The 19,929-nt window shown below is 38.2% G+C and overlaps 1 protein-coding gene across 1 annotated transcript in view; it reads right to left on the reverse strand.

Annotated features, from left to right (window-relative positions):
* Positions 1 to 6,181: 6,181 nt before the first annotated feature.
* The window catches only part of LOC121298014 (probable phospholipid-transporting ATPase IIA), a 51,594-nt gene continuing 37,846 nt past the window's right edge, over positions 6,182 to 19,929 (reverse strand). The window contains exons 16-28 of the mRNA XM_041224698.1: positions 19,803 to 19,895; positions 19,216 to 19,299; positions 17,701 to 17,871; positions 17,348 to 17,446; positions 15,683 to 15,772; positions 14,414 to 14,558; positions 13,917 to 13,981; positions 13,278 to 13,433; positions 11,699 to 11,763; positions 11,147 to 11,255; positions 10,481 to 10,538; positions 9,532 to 9,735; positions 6,182 to 7,940 (exon numbers count right to left, since the gene is read on the reverse strand). Coding sequence (XP_041080632.1) covers positions 7,804 to 7,940; positions 9,532 to 9,735; positions 10,481 to 10,538; positions 11,147 to 11,255; positions 11,699 to 11,763; positions 13,278 to 13,433; positions 13,917 to 13,981; positions 14,414 to 14,558; positions 15,683 to 15,772; positions 17,348 to 17,446; positions 17,701 to 17,871; positions 19,216 to 19,299; positions 19,803 to 19,895 — 1,476 coding nt within the window. The 3' untranslated portion in view covers positions 6,182 to 7,803. The remainder of the gene's footprint in view (positions 7,941 to 9,531; positions 9,736 to 10,480; positions 10,539 to 11,146; positions 11,256 to 11,698; positions 11,764 to 13,277; positions 13,434 to 13,916; positions 13,982 to 14,413; positions 14,559 to 15,682; positions 15,773 to 17,347; positions 17,447 to 17,700; positions 17,872 to 19,215; positions 19,300 to 19,802; positions 19,896 to 19,929) is intronic.

Raw genomic sequence — 19,929 nt, forward strand, 5'->3', positions numbered from 1 at the left:
CCAGAATCGAGGAGAACCCTGTTTAATGAAAGTTTGGAGGCTGACGGAAACGAGGACCTTTACAGCTTGACTTAATTGTCATGGAGCTCGTTCATAGAAAACAGAGGCTGAAAAGGGGGAAGAGATGGGAAAACTGCATTAGCGGCTAAACTTTTCCACATCGGAAATGGGTCAGCATTTTAAGATCATATGAAACAATAATAGTTCAACGTGTTTGAATTGCTTAAAAAAAGCTAACCCCCCAGAAATAGAAAGCTTCCCTATGTTTCCACACGAATCCTGCACCTAGTAATTATTCTCAAAATAGGTAGCAGGTACACAATGTATAAATATAGGCAACTGGTGGAAATTGCTTCAAAAAAGACTTAATCGGCATGGAAACACTGAAAACAAAAACAAGCGCTTTAATCTGATGATTTTTGTCTTCTCATTGCAGCGCTCAAAGTTGCCCAACAGGCAAACATCACAGATGAAGCAAGACTATAAATAGAACCCACCCACGGTGCAGCAGCCAGGTACTGAGTACAAGGTATGTAAGCATTTATTTAAAGATTACAATAAGGAAAACGGTTTGCAGCCTGCCCCTGCATAGCCAAGCTTGCATTATGTATAATTAAAGGCTTAGTAATGCTGCAAGGCTAAAATAGAAGTGAAAGGGTAGATGTGTACATATACAAAGTGAATAAACACTTAACAAATCCCTTAGAGGACAGGATACTGGTTACACCTACACAGACAAGTTAGATACACTGTTACATGGGAAGTTTAAATCACAAATGGCCAGGTTCTCGGTGCACACACTGTTTTAAGAAGCCTATTACAGTACGTTCAGACTTTGGTTCCATTGGCTATGCTTGCACGAATAATCAGTCTAAGGAAATACCAAACATGGTCGTTGTGATTTTCTGTGGATTGGTTCATCACATCAAGTTAATAAAAGTCATAAAATGTCATGATGGAAAAAAAAATAATCATTGCAAAACAGGGGAACCTCCACTGGGTCAAAAAGACATGGCTGCATGGTTAGTCTAGATCAGGGCTGGGGACCCCCTTGTCTGCTGGTTTTCATTCCAGCTGAGCTCTCAATTACTTAACTATACCCTTAATTGAACTGATAATTTGCTTAATTAGATCTTTTAACTTGTTTTCAGCTCTTAACAGTTGCAGAGTTCAAGTTAGCGATAACATTTTATAAGTAACTTGAACTATGCCCGGCTCTCTTGCATTGTGGTTAAGATGCTCTCTTGTGGTGTGCAGGGTCGCTGGTTCACACCCAGCTACTGCTCTGTTACAAATGCACAATCACAGAATCACAAAAAAAAAGACATAATACATAATCAATGGTATTATCCATGTCTAGAATGTCAGTCAGTAGTCTAATGCAAGAGATGACATGGTCAAAAAAAATGATGACTGACTGTTTTTTTTTACAGTAGATATTAGTAAATACCTACATATAGTTAATGTACCTGTATTTTGATGCGTATTTGTTCATTATGATGACTATTTGATTCAAGGTTTTTTCTGTAAGGAATCATGCAGATTTGAACCAGTTCAAGCCAGTTTGTGGGGCTGGGTAGGGTTTTGGCTGTGTTCTCTCTGTGATACAGTTGGGTTGTTGACTGTAGCACAGCTCTGACTGCTGGAATTCTGAGGGAGGGAGAGAGCCTGTCCAGTATGGCCCTTGTTTATAAAACAGAACCCATAGGCACGGCTTGAGGAAAGCTGCCAACGCAATATTTAAAATGGCAGAGATTCACAACAGTGAACACAACCTAACTAGAGTCTCGCAGTCATTTAAAATTTTATACTAAATAAAATAGATGAATTGGTGCCTGTTTACTACATTCCTCTGCTGTTCACAATCCAGTTTTGAAGCTGAAGAGACATGAAACCGAATATCTTCTACAAGCTATGTTGTTCCTTATAGAAGCTTCCCATAGTAAAAACATTGCAAAGTGTAATAAAGCACAGTGAAAGCATCAAAGCTTAGTATAACCATAAGGAAACTGGATATGTACAGTCAGAAAATGACAAGGAAAAGGAGATCATTTTCAGAGGTGGCTTATAACATAAATACACACACAATAATAGCTCCCTTTAAACCAACCTCATTAAAAAGACCACTTTTTTGCCCCCACAGTCCAGATTGGCTCCTATTGATGGCACTATTAGCAGTTCCAAGCACATCAGACCATTCTCAAATGTGGCAATAGACAAGTCAATTTCCATATCCTTTGTGTGAGCGATTCCCAACACACAGACTGCAGTAACCCAGCTGAGTCTGGTAGAACACAGGACAAGTATTTTACTATGATCTTACTTCTAAAATTCTCACTTTTACTTTACTGAAGCTAAAATATTGTAATGAATCACCCACAAATGTTACCATGCTGACTTGTATTTCTTAGCCTACCTATAGGTTCCTTGAAAGCACTGCAGGAGAACCTAGGCAGATATTTCAGCTAATGCTTTCATCAGGGTTATAAGCATCAGCCGAAACTTTTGTCTACTTCGTATGCTCGTATTCCTCAAAGCATTTACTCCAGTCTTTAATGAACGTCTGTTTTTTGAAGAAGAGGTCTGATAATTTCATAAAACTAGAACCAAACCACTAAATAACGTAATCCAAGTTCTAAGCACTTCTAATGTGTTTTGCGTCTCATTTTGTAACATTCATCATTTTTCCTCCTTTGAAAATATAGCCCGTATTGTCTTATAGTTCATGTCAGAGGCGCCATTTGTTCATTTCAAGCAGAGGTCGTTTTATGGTTTGGATTATTCTTCATATACGTCCCCCTTTGAGAATTCAACATTTTTAAGTGTCTGTTACATCATTTGGTGTGAAGCCACAAATGTGCATCTGTTTTATAATCAGAAAGGCCTGTCATTATACCATAATTGAAATACTTGCTCACGATTCCCAATTGATATGGTAGGCACACATGCTGATGCCACTGTGTACCGAGCAATATCAATTTAATACCAAGCTTCAAACTTCCAGTACTCTGACTTGAAAGGAAATACAATTATCTAGCACTGTGTAGTATTAGCTTTCATTTCCAAATGTCCTTTAATGTCGATCCAGTTGTGTTACAATGTCAAAGCAATGGTTCTGCACGGAGGAGCTACCACAGGCAGCTGCAGTGCGATCAGATATTGGTAGAAAGTTCACAATATGATATGCATCATTGATGTTATGGTCCTGTGGGCTACTTTATATAAAATTATCATTAATGATCTATTTAGATACACCCTCTCTTAAACAGTTGAAAGTTTCAAAATGGGATTAAAAAAAATAATAATAAAGAAAAAATAAAAGAAGAAAACACCAAGTTCTTTAAAAGCAGCAAAATGAAAGGCTGAACTAAAGCAGAATGCAGAAAACAAAAAAAGACTTCTAAAATGGAAATTCAATTTGACATGGCAGAAAAAAGGGAATGAGCCATGAAATCCTGTTTATAACGATTTAATTGTTTTGCCTATTGTTTTTAAAACTTTGATTACTGACCAAAAATAATATGCAGGTAGGTATTTAAAATTACAAATATTGAGGTGTTCTAATACATTTGCACACTACTGTATATTACAGGAAAATTTCACATATAGGGCCTTGCCTATAGCTACGTTATAGAGGTATATTTGAGACTTGAATATGAATATCAAACAAATCTAAAACTCAATATTTCAGGCGAAACAATACTTTTTACCTGTAATGTGAGGAAATGTATTTTTTTTTTGTTTTGTTTTTGTTTTTTGGAATTGAGAAGTCAGTCTGTTCTAACTTTCACTAAATTAATTTGGAAAAAGAATGAACCAGTGCTGTAGTGCCATCTACTGGACACATATGCAACATGTTCAGCAGATTCCAGTGTACTGTACCTGGAAAATAAGAGTTGATAGAATCTTCCCTTTGTTGAAACATTACCATTCCCACTTTTACTGTGCTGAGAGTCTTGTGCATCGCTATAAATAAGCTCAGACATCCTGGTGCTTTTGCTGTTAGTCACAATGTTGATTTGTAGCGAGACCCACTGGAGTGTCACAAGGAAGACGCAGCTTTTCATCAATATCACTGTCTTTGAAATATCTGTAAATTGATGTATAAAGCAGAAGCAAAAAAAAAAAAAAGATCTTCAACAGAAGAAAAGGGGAACCATTGATAGTCTTGCTGGTGCTAATAAGAGGAAAGACATGGGTGTTACAGCGTGGGCTAGCCCTCCTTTATTAACTGCGATTCTAACAATACATACCAAATAACCGAGATATACAGTACTGTATATATGTTAACTACATGCTGTCAATCCTTGATACCTACAATAATAATAATGCTAGATGATACCGTAAATGTTACTGTAGGTGTAGCTGACATTACTTCTGAAGTATATAGGAGTAGAGCTTTATGCCAATCTGCACCAAAGAATCTGTTAAAATTAAAAGAAAACAGGAACACACATGACAAGTTATTGATATCGTTCGCAATTACAAATGACATAAAAATAACATACGATGAAATATACAACGCGTTAATAAAGAGGCAGATCATATTGCAAGAAACAACATTTATTTATTAGAATTTTTATTTATTAATACAACTTTGCCCTTTTTTTTAGTTCTTAAAACATTTGGTGTGGAACATACATCAACACAAGGAGAAACATTAACCAAGCTTTGAAAAGAATATATACACCTGGTCTGATCACTTCACAGTGGGGTACAAAAAAAAAAAACTGGGCATCACAAGAAACAGAGTCATTCAGACAAATGCAACTTTTGAGCTTTAGACTTCAGTACAACATTTCTGAACACACACACCCAATCAATGAACAACATATGGACAAGGATTACAGTATGCCCCTTACTGGTACACCTCTAGGATGCCTCCCCTTTCTGAACCAAGCCCTGCATCTTTTAAAAAATGGGGTTGTTATGAAGCTCATTTATATTGTGTTTATCTGTTGAGAAGTTGTTCAGTTTGGTTGTTGAGTTTCCACTCGCACTCAGTACTGTGTTTTTCATGTGCTTTATTCACATTTAGAGGATGGGCAATTGGAACCCCTTTTCCAAGAACATTTGTTTCCCCCCCTTTCGCATAAACACCACTGTGTTGGTCAAAGTGGACCAGCAATACGCAGAAAAATAAGGGCCAACAAGTGTTAGAAAAAGTGTTTAAAACAAGTGCTCAGAAATACCTGAAAGAATAGGAAAATAAAAAATACCAGATCAAATTTGGCTAAAAGCATTTCCCTTTTATGGATCACTCTTAAGTTATGATGGCATTTAAAATGTACCGCATGTTTATTCTACATGCTCTGTACATGAATTCTGGAATTATTCCATGCTTTGATCACTATCTGACTCAGATACAGGGTAAGCTATGGTGCCAGTATTGACTATGGTTGTTTCACAGTCACGCATCATAAAGCAATACCTGCAATAAGCGAGTTTGCCCCACATACCAAACATAGTCTGGAAGTTATAAACCACAGTAGATCGAGATTGACAGTGTTAATAGTTCAGTTTAATAGAGATTGACCATGTTAATAGTTCAGTTTAATAGAGATTGACAATGTTAATAGTTCAGTTTAATAGTTTGTGGTACATGGTTTTAACACAATACAAATATATGGGAGTGTCTGTTCATTGTAAACTATTGTGACTTGACAATCAACCAAACCGGAAAGTGGCACTGAGATGGATTGTTCATCCACAATATTCAAGCACTAACAGTGAGGTAACAGTGGAGGTGTTCTCTAAACTATTCTAGTGCAGTCTCATTATACAAAAAGTGTCCTGATCCAAAGTTGATTCTGTTTAGACCTTTGAGACAGATCAAAGCACACAGTGTATTTTTACGACAGACCCACTGCTGCTGTCTACGGACATATATGGTGGGTGTCACTGCTGTAGTTTTGTTTTAAAAGATTTATAAAATGTTTCTCCCAGACTTTCAGCTTGCTTGAAGAATCCTAGTCACTTGGCCATTGCGTTTGCTATAGTGCTACCTTTAACCTGGCTCCGCCTGTTCTGTGGTAGGTGGAGCCAAGAGAGTCAAAAGGTCACAAAGTTGCACAGGACTGCTCTGGAATCAGGAAGTAAAGACAATGGCTGTGCGCATATACTTCTTCTAGTAAGGTCAAAGCAAGGCACTGTAGAAAATAATGAAATCTCAATACAGAACTCAAGAACCACTCTTTATTGTTATTGAAAATTCCATACAAGGTAAAACAAGGAATAGCAATTTATTTGATCTAAAAGCAATATATGGAAATAACTTAGCAACTGAATTCTTATGAAATAAATATGCATTGAGTACGCTCCAGTTACTCATGAACAACAAGTTGAATTCAAGCAGTTTACTTGTAACTGTATTGTTATTAATGGAACATAAAATAAATCGATACCAAAACAAATAAATAAATATTAAAATGACATGTACCATTTAGCTTAACCGTGCTTACATCATGAAAGAAGGCTTCAGGCTGCCTGAAGAAAATAAATAAATAAATAAATAAAATCACAGGAAACTGTGCAGCTTCTGCCCCGACATTCCAATTTTCAGAACTAGACAACTGTATTACTTTGTTTAGTGTTAAGGTTTGTTACATAATGCAATACACCAGCATTTGGTTTTAAAATCAGATTAAATTGTGACATATCATGACGCTCGTCTGTCTACATAGCAACCAATTCTTCAGCGGAACGGGTTCTGCTGGCCCCTGGACAATCACATTCAATATAATTCATAGTGTGGAGAGAGGGGATCCGTTTAATCTGTTCTGTATGTAAACTAAGTACTGCTGAGCTGACCAACCTACTGTACATCAGTGTATTGAATGCGACAGCTGTAAAGATCTCTTAAAGAGCAACTTGGTAGGGTCCCAGCTGTCTTAACTAGGCTGGTTAATGGTTACAGTTAGAGAGAAGGCACGTGTGAGGGCTCTGCTGAGGCCAAGACTAAACACAATGAAACTTCTGAGCTGCAATGACTGAAACGGAAATGATACACAAAGGGAATCAAAACAAAAAAACAGAACACAGCACGATATTCATCTCCACACCAAGCTGCTCTTTAGGTGATAACCAAGGCTTTAAAATCCATTTTCTTGCCACTTATTGGCTGTCAAATCCCCATGAGCAGTACCTCCACTTACAATATCACTATGTCAACCACAAAGCGTTGAAAATGTTTAAACCCCAACAGCTTCTATACAAAACCCAGATGAAGTATGTTAATATCAGGGGTTCTCCTGTTTTTTATTTAGATTGAATGACTTGTAATAAATATGCTTTGAAATACGTTCACTGGCTGCCTCTAATCAAGTTGCATGACAGACAGCGAACAGTGTGCGAGAAATATTGAATATTGAAATATCCATAAGTGGATGAGAGGTAGCCACTGAACACTTCTAAACATACAAGATAGATAGAAATATACTTAAGTAAATCACAACAGATCAGTGAGATGGGACCAGTGATAAGGGAATGCTAACCAGAAGCATGACAATGTATTTACAGCATATTTGTATGCATTACATTGGTCACACAGGCGTGTATAAAACTGCACAAGACATCATATAGCTGTCATACATTATTCTGATGCAGCAGGGCCATACAGTAGTGTGTTTGCACCTCCTGCTCCATTTACTGTAAATCTGAAACCACACTTTGAAGATCACCAATGCATGATTATTATAGCACTGTTGGTAGTAGTCAAGCACAGCTTTCACATGTTAAATCTGATCCAACAAGACCATGGGCTTTCCCTTCTCGTAAAATCAGAACTCAGTGCTGGGTCAGTGTTTATGAGGTAAGCTTGGAGTAGCTCGGAGGAGAGAATCTTCTTCGCAGGTATTTCAGGATGTAAAGAGGTAGACAGCTCACAAGTGTGATGACAGTCACCTTCCAGAGAAACGACAATGTGGCGAGAAAGTAGACATCTGTGACGAGAGGAAACAGAAATCCATGTGAAATACAAGGAATCAGACACTAATCTGTCACGAAGAGAGGAAACAGGAGAAATTCATGTGAAATGCAAGGAATCTGGAGGCGGTTCTACACTGGAGGCGAACAACTTTTGTATCTACATCAAAGGTGAACGTTTTAAGCCCAGAAACTTTCACATGACCCTACCCGTATATATTTCCCATATTATTTATTGACAGCTAGTACAAACATGGACATTGACAGACACAGAACTGCTGCAATACTTCTCCTGCTTTATATTTCCAGGGTAAAAGCCACCCCAGTATATTCATTAAATTCATTCACCAGACATACTAGTAATAATGTCCTAAATGTTCTGCCAGGCATTGTCATTTTTACTGTTGTCTTTGAATGAATTTAATAAACAATCGTAGAGCTTCTCGCTTCACCCAGGCTGGCTGCTCACTTTTTGGTATGGCCTGGACTGTTTTGAAATGCCCAGCTCCTTATCCAAGTTGCCTTGGCGTCAAATTTCTCTTGCTCTTCCTCAATCATGTAGACAGTACTATATCTCCATAACAACCAGAAACAAATCTTTAAACTCAATATTTGAGCAATGTCATGCTGCAAACGTTATAAAAAGGATTCACTTTTTTTTTTGTAAGATGTAATTACAAATACATACGATTTTTACATTAGATATAAGGATGTCTGCAACGATACTATGTTCAATACAAAAATATATATATATATATTTTTTTTTTTTAAATGTGGGTGAGCCTTGGGTATTAAGCGACTGCTCCACCTCACCTCCCCTGGCTGTGTCTCTATTTCTAATTCCTAGAATACCCTGCGCAAGACCCGCAGACACTGGAGCACAGAAGGAACTTCCTCTTAGATATTACTCTCCGGCTGTCTGTTCAATCATATTCAAAAGCTGATGGCAAACTGTAAATGTGATTCAACTTGGAGTAGTCTCCCCACACAATTTTAAAAATAGTTTTACAGTGTTTCAATGTGGAGAAAAGGTGATCCCTTTTTTCAATGTCTGATATTGTACAGCAGCGTTCATCATTTGCATAACGATCCAGTACAAGTGTTAAGATAACTATGACATCACTCGCCCATACCAAGTTCTTTAAGCAATGTTGACATCCTATATTCTTTTATATAATATTGATACAACCAGGCTGAAATGAAGATATATGGGTTACACTAACCAGAAATTCCTCTGAATTCCGGGGCACTAGCTACTATTCGTGTGGTGTTCCACTTGAATTCATTAGGAATTTGTAGCCTTTTTCTACATTATCCTCAGGACTAGAGAAATCCTTACAGAATAATAAAACATTTGCTACTCTGATGTTACTCCTACACAATCATGTGAAACTCTATTGAAATCCGTATGAGTTTGCGGCCAAAGATTTTAAAATGTCAGCACCATGGGTGAATGTCCATCAGATGTATCCTGTTGTGTGTTGCATTCATTAAAAGTTGCCTAACCATGAAGAAATTATCCAATGAAATATCACTGTTGTGGAGCATCTGATTCTAACATATGCTTTTGATTTTGGTTGCTTGTGCTTCTTGTTTAGGGAGCCTTACCAATGAATTCGTGCAAGAAGACGAGGGAGGCGACGTAGCAGGCCAGGCTGAGCAGCTCTGCCACGATCATGAGCCAGTGCCAGGTCTGGATGGTGAGAGCCACCATCAGCAGCTCCGTGAGGATCAGAGAGGTGAAGGAGATGGCAACGATGTGGACAAACTCAGACTCAAACAGGAGCAGCGCTCCATACATTATAATACTGCCTGCAAAGAAGCACAGACAGAGCACCGTCCCAGATGTCAGGGGCTGAAAGAGCAGGCAGCAACACACCACATGGTTTACTGACGCCTTACCTTTTACTAACGTTTTCAATCCTTCGGAGTGGCTCCAATTATAATTACGCACATTTGTTTTCATGTAGTCTGTGTTGCTTGGAGTTTAGGAGCAGCTCACTTCTAGCTGCCTGCCATAGACATGTGTAACTTTATCAGCTGAAGAGCTATCAGAATCTTTTTAACAGGTCCTGAGGAGAAAGCTTCCTTTTGATTTTTCTGGCAATACAGAGCTGTGCACTAGACTGCTCTTACTTCTGTAAAGACACACTGGCCGATCTAGCCTGCGTTCCATATATCTGTGGCAGACAACTAGAACTGAAGACTTGCTCCTGAACACAGAGTCAAAGCACATTAGCAAAGAAAACATTACAAAATGTCAAAGAAAAAAGGGGGTTTGGTTCATTTACACATATGGCTCATTAGTTTATCATTCTGACATACAGGCAAGCGTGTCTGGGTGATTTCTCGCTTTAAAACAAAGCAGTTTTAATAAAACACAAAGAATGACGGAATGGAGGTTTTTTCTTTAATAACTATAACATTGTTTTTTTTTGCTTTTTTTTTTTTAAATTGCACACTAAAATGTTAAAACGTTTATAAAAGATACACTTGTATACTGTACTTGTGTACGCTCAATCTTGTGTATTAAACACACATCAATACAGCCACCTACCTTGATAGATGCTTATTAGAACCCACAGTAAAAATGTCTTGAAAGAAAGAGGACGACCCTGGAAGAACCAAAAGAAAGAAAATGACTTATTACACAAAGTGAGTATCCCTAGAATTAGATTTTAACTATAATACCACTATACTGATAAGAGCTTTGAAAACATACCAAACAATACAAACTTTTACAGCTGCCTCTGTATGTGGGGGTCTCAGACAGCCCCAAAACATTGTCTGCTCATTAAGCCCAGCATACACAAGGTCAACCATGTATTAAAATAGTGATGTCCTTTGTATGGGTTCCACTGTCCACTGTATTTACATATCTGTTCATTACATTCACATTCTGTTAAATATTAAGGAGTTTGTCCTGAAATAGTTTTTGAGCATGTTTTTTAAATTGTTAAAATAAAAGATCAAAGTATTTTCTTAGTTTTTAATTTAATTTAGTGCTGTATTGCAATTTTTTTAAACTATTTTCCTAATACACTGAGGTAATCAGCAGAACATGTTTAGTGATGGCTTGGGTAAATGCTTGAATATCTGTGATGCAAGAGCACCCAGTTCTTGTACTTTTCAGTGATAAAGTCGTGTTTCAGAACAGCTACAATGACTGAGACATACAATCCTTCCACAAGCAGGCCCCCCTGCCACGGGAATCCAAACCTACCTTGAGAAGGTCCTTGTAGAGCTCAGGATACAACATGGCCACCTCTGACTTGACATCCTTGTCTAAAACCAGGGAGAATACTGGGAACATGGTGTACAGAGTGGAGTACCTGGGGGAGGGGAAGCAAGGAGAACACATTTGTTTACCAGGCTTATTTGTTTTTTCATTTTTCAATCTAGTACTCTACAGCCCAAAGCACGGTTCTGGACTGTTCTGGACTGTTGTCCAGATAAAGCAAATCAAATAACAGCAGAGACGGAAATCACAAAGCAAGCTGTACAGATATTGCTTGTCAGAGTAACACTGGTATAATTTTATTTTAAACAGTTTGCTTCAAATTCAGTATTAGAGCAACTGAGCTCACTCAGAATGACTAAAAATTTCATAAAAAGCCAAGTGAAAGACCAAATAAACTAAATGCATTTGCAGCACTTGGCACTGTGAGAGAAAGCTCTCATGGGGCCTGACTGCAGCCAGTAACACTGTCTCTCACCTTTTTACGAGTATTACATTCACAATAAATCCAATTAGAACACACTTTGAAACACTCACCCTATAATGAGGAAACCTTGGTACAGAGGAATTGAGGCGAAGTAGAAGACTGAAGAAAAGACAGCCTGAGGGAGGAACACAGTGCTTTATTACACACGGCCACCGCAGCAGCTTCATTGCTCAGCCTGGAATTATTATGATAACAAATACTTGGAGTGGAGGCAAAATTCAAGCCAGGCAAGAAAAATGATGGCCGATGTTGAATTGATAAAGGTTAAATTGCCCGTTTTATTTATATACCAAGGTTTTGAATTTCAAGTTATGATACGACTGAGTTTTTCATGAACACACCCCACAGAAATATTTAAAAAATGTTCAGCTTGCGTGTTAACAAAAACTATAAAGCAAAACTATAAAACTATATTAAAACTATTTGCAATTCTTGCATCTGTACAAGAGAACATAATTATCTAGGCCCTGGTTATTTTAAATAAAACTGCATGTAATCAAGTGTCTTAAGACAGAAGGCCCACGTGCTTATATAAACTCAGAAGGCCTTGTGTTGCTAACGAAAAAAGATTACACGAAACAATGTGTAGCAGTTCCTATGATTAATAGACACGTGTAAATGTGGAAAGTAACATTAATTATTGGTTTTATTTCTCGACTAAACCTTTTTTTTTTAAAAAAAGACCATTTTATAAATAAAATAACCACACATAAGTAGGCAGTTGGGCATCTTTGTACACTGGGTTTTCAAATTTGAGGCCTTCAGTCATGCAAAGCCTGGGGGATCAATTTCAGGTCTAGCTGTCTCTAGAGTGGTGAGCAAACTTCCATGAGCCTTGGAAAATAACTGCAACCACAATCCTGCTATCCCAATCCCTGGACTAACAGACCTATAGCTCAAGGCTGGCCCTGCTTTCCCAGGAATATAGAGAAGCTCTCAACAACGTCTCCACACACATTAGGACTGTATTCACACATCTTCAAGTTGTTTCACAACTGTTTTAATGAATACAATATTGAGCTATAAAACCTCCTCCACTGTGCAGTGTTTTGCAATGCAGTTACAGATTTGGACTCCTAGCCTTCTATATGCTTGCCACCTGGGATTTCATCCCTTGTGGAGGCAAATAAGAGCTAAGAAAATACATTTAAAGCATTGGTTAGAACTACTGGTATAAATCTACATATAAAAGATTAAACATTTAGACCTGTGCAAACTATCATACATACTATCAGACAAATATTCAACTTCATTTTGTATTTTAAGAGTTATTGTTATTTATTTCCACACATTATTCAATTACAGTGGTTTACATACTTTAAATTATTACACTTTTTAAAATGTGAAAATCAACGTAAGATCCCCATAAAATATTTTCGGTATTGTACTATGCTATTAAAAACAGATGTAGCCTAGCTTCCCTTGTAAAGCACCTCCACAAATACTGTGGTTGTAAGGCCCTGTACATTAAGTCCTGAAGTCGTCTATTAGAATAACAGACCACGCTTCAGTTAATAAATGTTACTTCATCTTGGCAGCAAACCTGAGCCATATGGTGGTCGTGTGACTGAGTTCTTAGCAAGCGACTGAGAGCCCGCTCAAGCCTACCAGCTGAATTGGATTGGTTACCTGCATTGTACTGATGCAGAGACTCCTGTGAATCACAAACTGACTGAGGGCGGCTGACCTCTTGTAGCTGTTTCTCCCGTGGACCATCAGCAACCTGCCCAAGTGTTTGAACTCAGTGACAGAAAAATCAGCAGCCAAGGACGCCTGCTTTCCTTCCTACAACAGCAGAAACAAATACAGGGCATTTCTTATTATTTACCATTCAAACACAAAAGCCCCCAAAACTGAATACTATGCTGTTGGTCAGCTTTGACTAAACTGAAATGACACTCAGTGAATTTAAGGATTTATGCTTAATTATATTGTATATAAATGTGACACACTAAACTGAGCATTTCTTCATCCCCTCTGAAACTGAGTTTGTCAAATATTCCCTGACAAGCTGTTTCACGGGGGAAAAAAATTACTGATGCACAACCCAAGTGTGCCCTCTAGTGGTCCTTTTTATAGCGGCCTCATTAGAGAGATATTGTTCATTTGTGGTCAGAGACAAAATAGGTATCAAATATTCATGAGTACTGAATAAGTAATACATGACAATTAAGAACACAGATTAATGGATATGAAGTATAAAAGTATGCATATGCAGGGGTATTCCTTTAACATGGAAACGGTTTCTCAATGAAACAGAAGTCTTACTTTGCCTTCCACTCCAACTCCACAGTCTGCTTCCTGGATCATACTGACATCATTTCCTCCATCCCCTGCATCAATAATAAAACACAATCAATTGCACAGTCTTTGTAATAAGAGTAAAGGCTAGTTGTTTAACACATAATCCTGTACATCTTTGGAAACCAGGCACTGTTGACTTTCCAGTTTGTTTACTTTCTGTAAAGGAAGATTCGGTAGTCCACGTACAAGCTTTCCCTTTGTAATTTACACAAACAGCTGTGAATCTAAACCCAGCCAGCTTTTCTTTTCACATTATATTAATCGTGCTGTGTTTACACAATGAACTAAATTCTTCTAATGACTTCAGTCAACAACAGCTACAGTATTACTCACAGTAAAACACCTTAGTGATTCAAGCATCCTTCTGCCATCGCAAGGCAGACATGCAAGCATGAGACAGCACTCTTAATCCTGCAGCGTGTACAAAGATATGAAACGAACGCTGCAGAGTGAATACTCACCGACTGCACAGGTGAGCTTGCCAGTGCGCTGCTTTAGCAGTCTGACAATCTGGGCCTTCTGAGTGGGGGCACAGCGGCAGCAAACCACAGTGGGGCACTGACAGGCCAGTTCCATGAATTCATATTCGTAGAACTTCAGACAAATCTGTTGCAAGCAAAACACAGCTGAGGCGCGCATTAAAACGTCCACTGGTCTGATTAAATTAAATATTATTTCCATTCAAATCCCATTCAGGTCTGTAACCTTACAAATTACCATATGAAAAACATGCATTGTTTCTTACCCTAAAAAACAAAACAAGTGTGAACTTTTGTTAGCTTCAGGATTTTTTTAAATTTATTTTTTTAATATTTTAATTGTGTATTTTAATCCCTAACCAACTTCCCTTGGACTTGCTTTGTGCTAGGAGCAGTAGGTGCAGATGAAGCACAGGGAAGTTCTTATAATATACTAGTTAAAAAGGCTTTCATTTATGCTATACTGTATGAAATTGGTGTTTTTGGTTACTTTCCAAAATGCTTCAGCATTTTTTTTTTCCAGTCAAAATATGTATAGTAGTAACTCGACAGTACTGGCACACTTAAGTTGTACCTTCTTCCACAATGAAATCCCTCTGGTCACAGGCACATTATTCTGGGGTTTTTGTGTGTAGGCATGTTTGTACATTTCGCCACAATTCTACTTTAAATCCTCTGTATTTTAACTGTAAAGCTTTAAATCCCGCTAACCAGCCTCCATCTTGATTGTAATCTCGCTTTAAATCTCGCAAGCGGAGTCTCCAATAGAAATGTAGGAATGTGCTGTCACTCAGTAGTTGGGGCGGGTTTAAAGTATTCAGAACAAATCAATGATAAACACAAGTCAGGAAGGCGGGACATTGCCCAGCAGCACTGAGAAATGTATTTATTATTATTTTTGTAGTCAGTTTTATTTTTTAATGGAAAAAGGGTAAAGTCAACGTGAATTGATTAGCCATTTCCGCAGTTTTTCCAGTGTTTTCCGGGGTCTATTGGCTATCCACCAATTTCATTTTTTTGTATCGGGAGTGTTTTATCGGTTAAAACCGTAAATCAGAAGCATGTCAGACAATAAAGGAAGCACCTGATTGGTTAATCATCAAGTAGTGCAATGCTACTGAAAAACAATACTTGCAAATATAAATGTCTTGTGTTCAAAATAAAGTTTGCTGTAAAATGGGTTTCATTCAAAGATGTACATCAGAGATGTATATAGTGCAGGAAGTGCATAACATATACAGCCTGCCTCACCTCTAGAGAGTCACCCGATATAACCAGGGCACAGTCATGCTTTCTTCGGAAGGCATTCAGCTCCAAATGGGCTTCACCTCGCGTGGTCACCTGATGTAAAACAAACAAACAAAAGATTTAAGAGATTCAATTTAAGTTTGACACACAGTACTTTAGGTGTAACAGTGCCCCCTGCTGCTTGCACACATGAAATACACAACCAGATACTTCTCAGTTGTTTTGTTTTTTTTCAAATCTGATTTTAAAATGTGCATTTTGCTGCACACTATATACAGCTTTAAAGAATACCAGAGTCAGAAAAAATAAATTAACAAAAAGCCTTGGACTATAAAAGTCCTTGACCATCCCATTATTATATGTGAACACACACACACACACACACATCTGCTAGCTAGATAGCCATACCCTATGGAGTTCAGTATCTGGTTTCATGCCGTGCCAGTCATTGTTATCCATTTCCAGGAACCTTCGACTCTTCCTACGCAAACTGTAACCTTTCATGGCATTTCACTTTGGAAATGGAAGGCATCCAAAGGCAAGTGGACCAAGTATCAAAAGTGATTTTGCAGGTAGAGCCTGGTAAAGTCATCAGGGAGCCTCTCTTTTGTTTGTCGGACTCCAAGCTCTGTGATTTCTTCAGGTTGTGTCAAAACACATTTCTAAGTATAAAATCGTATCCTTACATACTTTAAAAGTGGAATTTCAAATTGTGTATTTTATATATATATATTATAATTTTTGTGTGTGTGCGTTTTGAGATGTTTGCAGTTACTCGGAGAGGTTCTTTTTGCATTTACTCGTATTGTTTGTATGTGTTTTTTTGTAGTACGTTAAGGTGGCTAGGAATTCAGGAGCCACTCTTTAGTTCCAGCCTGCCAATGACATAGTGGACTACATCAAAGAGTCTTGATAGAAGTACACCTTCTGGTGCACAGGAGTATATTGCCAGGAACTTCAATCCAAAGAGGCAGTTTGTTTGGACACTGGCTGGTCTTGCCTAGGCTACATGACAGGCAGCTAGAACTGAAGAACAGCTCCTGAACTCCAGGGAAAGCCCCTGAAACAGAATAATAATAATAATAATAATAATAATAATAATAATAATAATAATAATAATAATAATAAAAAAATAGCCATCTTAAGGATTTTAGTCAATAGTATCAAGACAAAAATCAGTATGGAGGTAGGTTAAACTCCAACTTGACCTTTGAAATTTTTGCGTGGAGCCACAACAGAAATCTGTCGAGAGTTTTACACAGGAAGAAGATCTTGTTGACCATGTGGTCTCACCTTGGGGTTGTGACAGGGGGTGACGTTTGGACGGGGTCACGAACTTTATTAGTGTCGTGAACAAGGTAAGGGTGGCACCATACAAAATTGGGTCTTTCCCCGTTTTAAGGTACAACATGTTTAGTGGTAAAACAGAGTGGTGACAAAATCACCAGGATGTGATGACAAACAGAAGATGACATACAAAGTTCATGTAAAGAAGAACCAAGATATTTCAAACCCGTACCAAAGCTGAAGTAACCAAGACTTGTAAAAAACAAAACCTTCCCTCTAATTAGTATCATGACACTCTCAAGCATTATGCTGACCAAGTATTAAACTGTAATGCTAAGAATATCGCTATCTTTTTGACAGTCACAGGTTTATTACACTTACCTGTCTGAATAGATGAATATCTTGGGTCCTGGTAACAAGATGAGCATTCTTTGCAGTACAGGTTGCCGTTTCAAGTTTGTCCCCTGTCAGCATCCATACCTGAGGAATACATAGGGGGAGAGTGGAAGATTTGAAAAGTTTTTGATACAGAACAAGCTACGCAGCACGGTATCTTGGTATGATTTAAAACACATAACCGATAATTCCGTAAGAGAAAGCAGTTCCTGTCTCGCGGAATGTTTCATTGGTTTTTATGTGAGCTTGCATATCATGGTTTTGATGATCTAGCATTTCACTGGATGACGGGCGAATGTTAATGTATGTACCACCTTCCTGTCCCAAGTTTCTGTCACCTTGATGCCAGCGTTGCGCAGTATCTCCAGAGTGGGTCTCACGTCTGTCTGTAGCTGGTCCTCCACCCCAGTAAGACACAGCAGCTCCATCTCCATCTCCAGGCTCTCGATCACCGTGGCAACCTTCAGAGAGCGGTCGTGCACACTCAGCTTGGCCTGAACATACCGGGCCTGAACCAATGTACCAAGGAAGGGGGCATTAATTCAAATACTGATTCAAATAACTCCCAAAAGCTTCATGCATTGGTTGTCTTTGAGTACCAATCACTACTTTTCCTGTGACTGATATGTTTTCAAATTCACCTTTAGCACAAAGTGTGCACTTGTCACATTAGGTAAGATTTACTGGAATTATTTTGATAGCACCAGGTACTTTAATGTGTTTTACGACCTACAATACATATAAGCTGCAGCTCTCTGTAGTCAGTTTCAGTCTCGATGGACAAGACAGCAGATCTGACAGACTTTGATAAAGGGCTTGTATTAGGAGCTTGGTTGGAAGGTGCTTCCAAGACTGAACAGAGGATTCAAAGGACCAGGAACAGTCTGAGGGTCATTCTGGAAAACAATTTCTACCACTAACTTCCCTGCAGGAATTAGAGGTAGTAATCTTTGAGGAATGGCCAGGTATCCCTCCAGAACATTTAAAATCATGTCGCGTAAGTGCGGTCCAGACTGCACGTAGTAAACTCTACATTCAGCTTAAATAATTTCTTTTAAACTTCAAACTTAAAAAGTCAACTGAAGTACGTTAAACTGAGATGGCTTTTTTTTTTTTTATGAATAAACCACCGCTGCAAAAGTGAGATTTAAAAAACAACCCCCTTTTTCAATGATTCATGGCATCTGTGACTCAGACTGAGCCAAAGTTACCCACATTATACACAATGTATCATTAGGGTCTGGGATGTCAGGGACGAGGCGGGTAGCTGAAACGAGTCACAGTTGTGTTTATTTTTTAAACTGAGACTTCTGTAGCATCTCTCAGAACTTCCAAGGCATTTAACTGTAAGGCCAAGAAAACAAGGCAGGGCTGGGTTTCAATGTGAGCAGTCTGAATCACCAGTACTCAGGACAGGAAATCCTCTCCATCATGTTGTTTGAGGTATACATGAATCCAAAATTAATTCAAAGTAGTTCTCTTAATAAACATGTCTTTGCACAAATATTTGGTACTGAAGGACCCACAGACGTTTACTGCAAGTCTCTGATGAAAATGCATGGTTAACACACGATTTAAAGAGGTCTTTCCTTTGTGCATTACCCACACATAATCATAACAGTTTCTATAGTACAGTTATATAACTGTCTGTATAGCGTATAGCCTGACAGCTTTACACTGCCCTTGACTCAATGCCATTGACTCTTGTCATGAAACTTGAAGGTACTGTAAGACATGCCAACACTTTTTCAGTCAGGCTTCTTTGTAAACAGATGAATATTGCTTATAATACAACAGACTGGGCAAAGTAGATTTTGAATGACAGTTTTTTTTAACCTGGGAAATATCCTTACCTCAAAATCCTGATACTGCTCCTCAGATAGAGATTTCTTCGCCACCACCAAAACTCTGAGTCCTTCTCTCGCCATGTTGCCACACTGTAATAACAATGGTAAATTCCACAAATACAATGTATACATTTCCATTTCGTTTTATCTTTCTTTGAAACATGGAAATGATAGTGACATTTGAAGTGTATGACATTCTGAGAGATGGGTAATATGACACTAGTAATGACAATCAAAAGCAAGATGTACTCATGAATTCTTCTTCTTGTCTCTCTTTGTATCATGGTGACTTCGAAGTTTAAAGTAGACGCCTATACATTCAAGAGAGTATTACACATTTATAAATGTTATACATACTGTTTGAAGTATGATCGTGGGAAGATTGTTATAAAATACTGGATGCAGTTAGCCTGCAAAACTCAAGAGATTTCAACAATACCTGTCTTTAAAGAGGCCGCACTGTTACACCCTTTATGCTTAACAATACTTCTACAATGAGACCTCTTGTCTGGTTCTGCGGTAGTTTTGTAACACTTAAATATAGCCATTAATGTGTGTGGTGTGTTCTAGGCCTACTAGAAGTCACTCCCCACCTCCTCTTCCAGCCAGTCGTTGTACTGGACAATGCCAGCCATGACAACGTCAGCCCCCTTCATGTAAAAAGCGATCTCTCCGCTGGAGTCATCCTGAAGAAAACATCAAAGAGTTTAGTAGAGAACA

Source organism: Polyodon spathula, chromosome 23 (genome assembly GCF_017654505.1).
Source record: "Polyodon spathula isolate WHYD16114869_AA chromosome 23, ASM1765450v1, whole genome shotgun sequence".
NCBI classification, from domain to species: Eukaryota; Metazoa; Chordata; class Actinopteri; order Acipenseriformes; family Polyodontidae; genus Polyodon; species Polyodon spathula.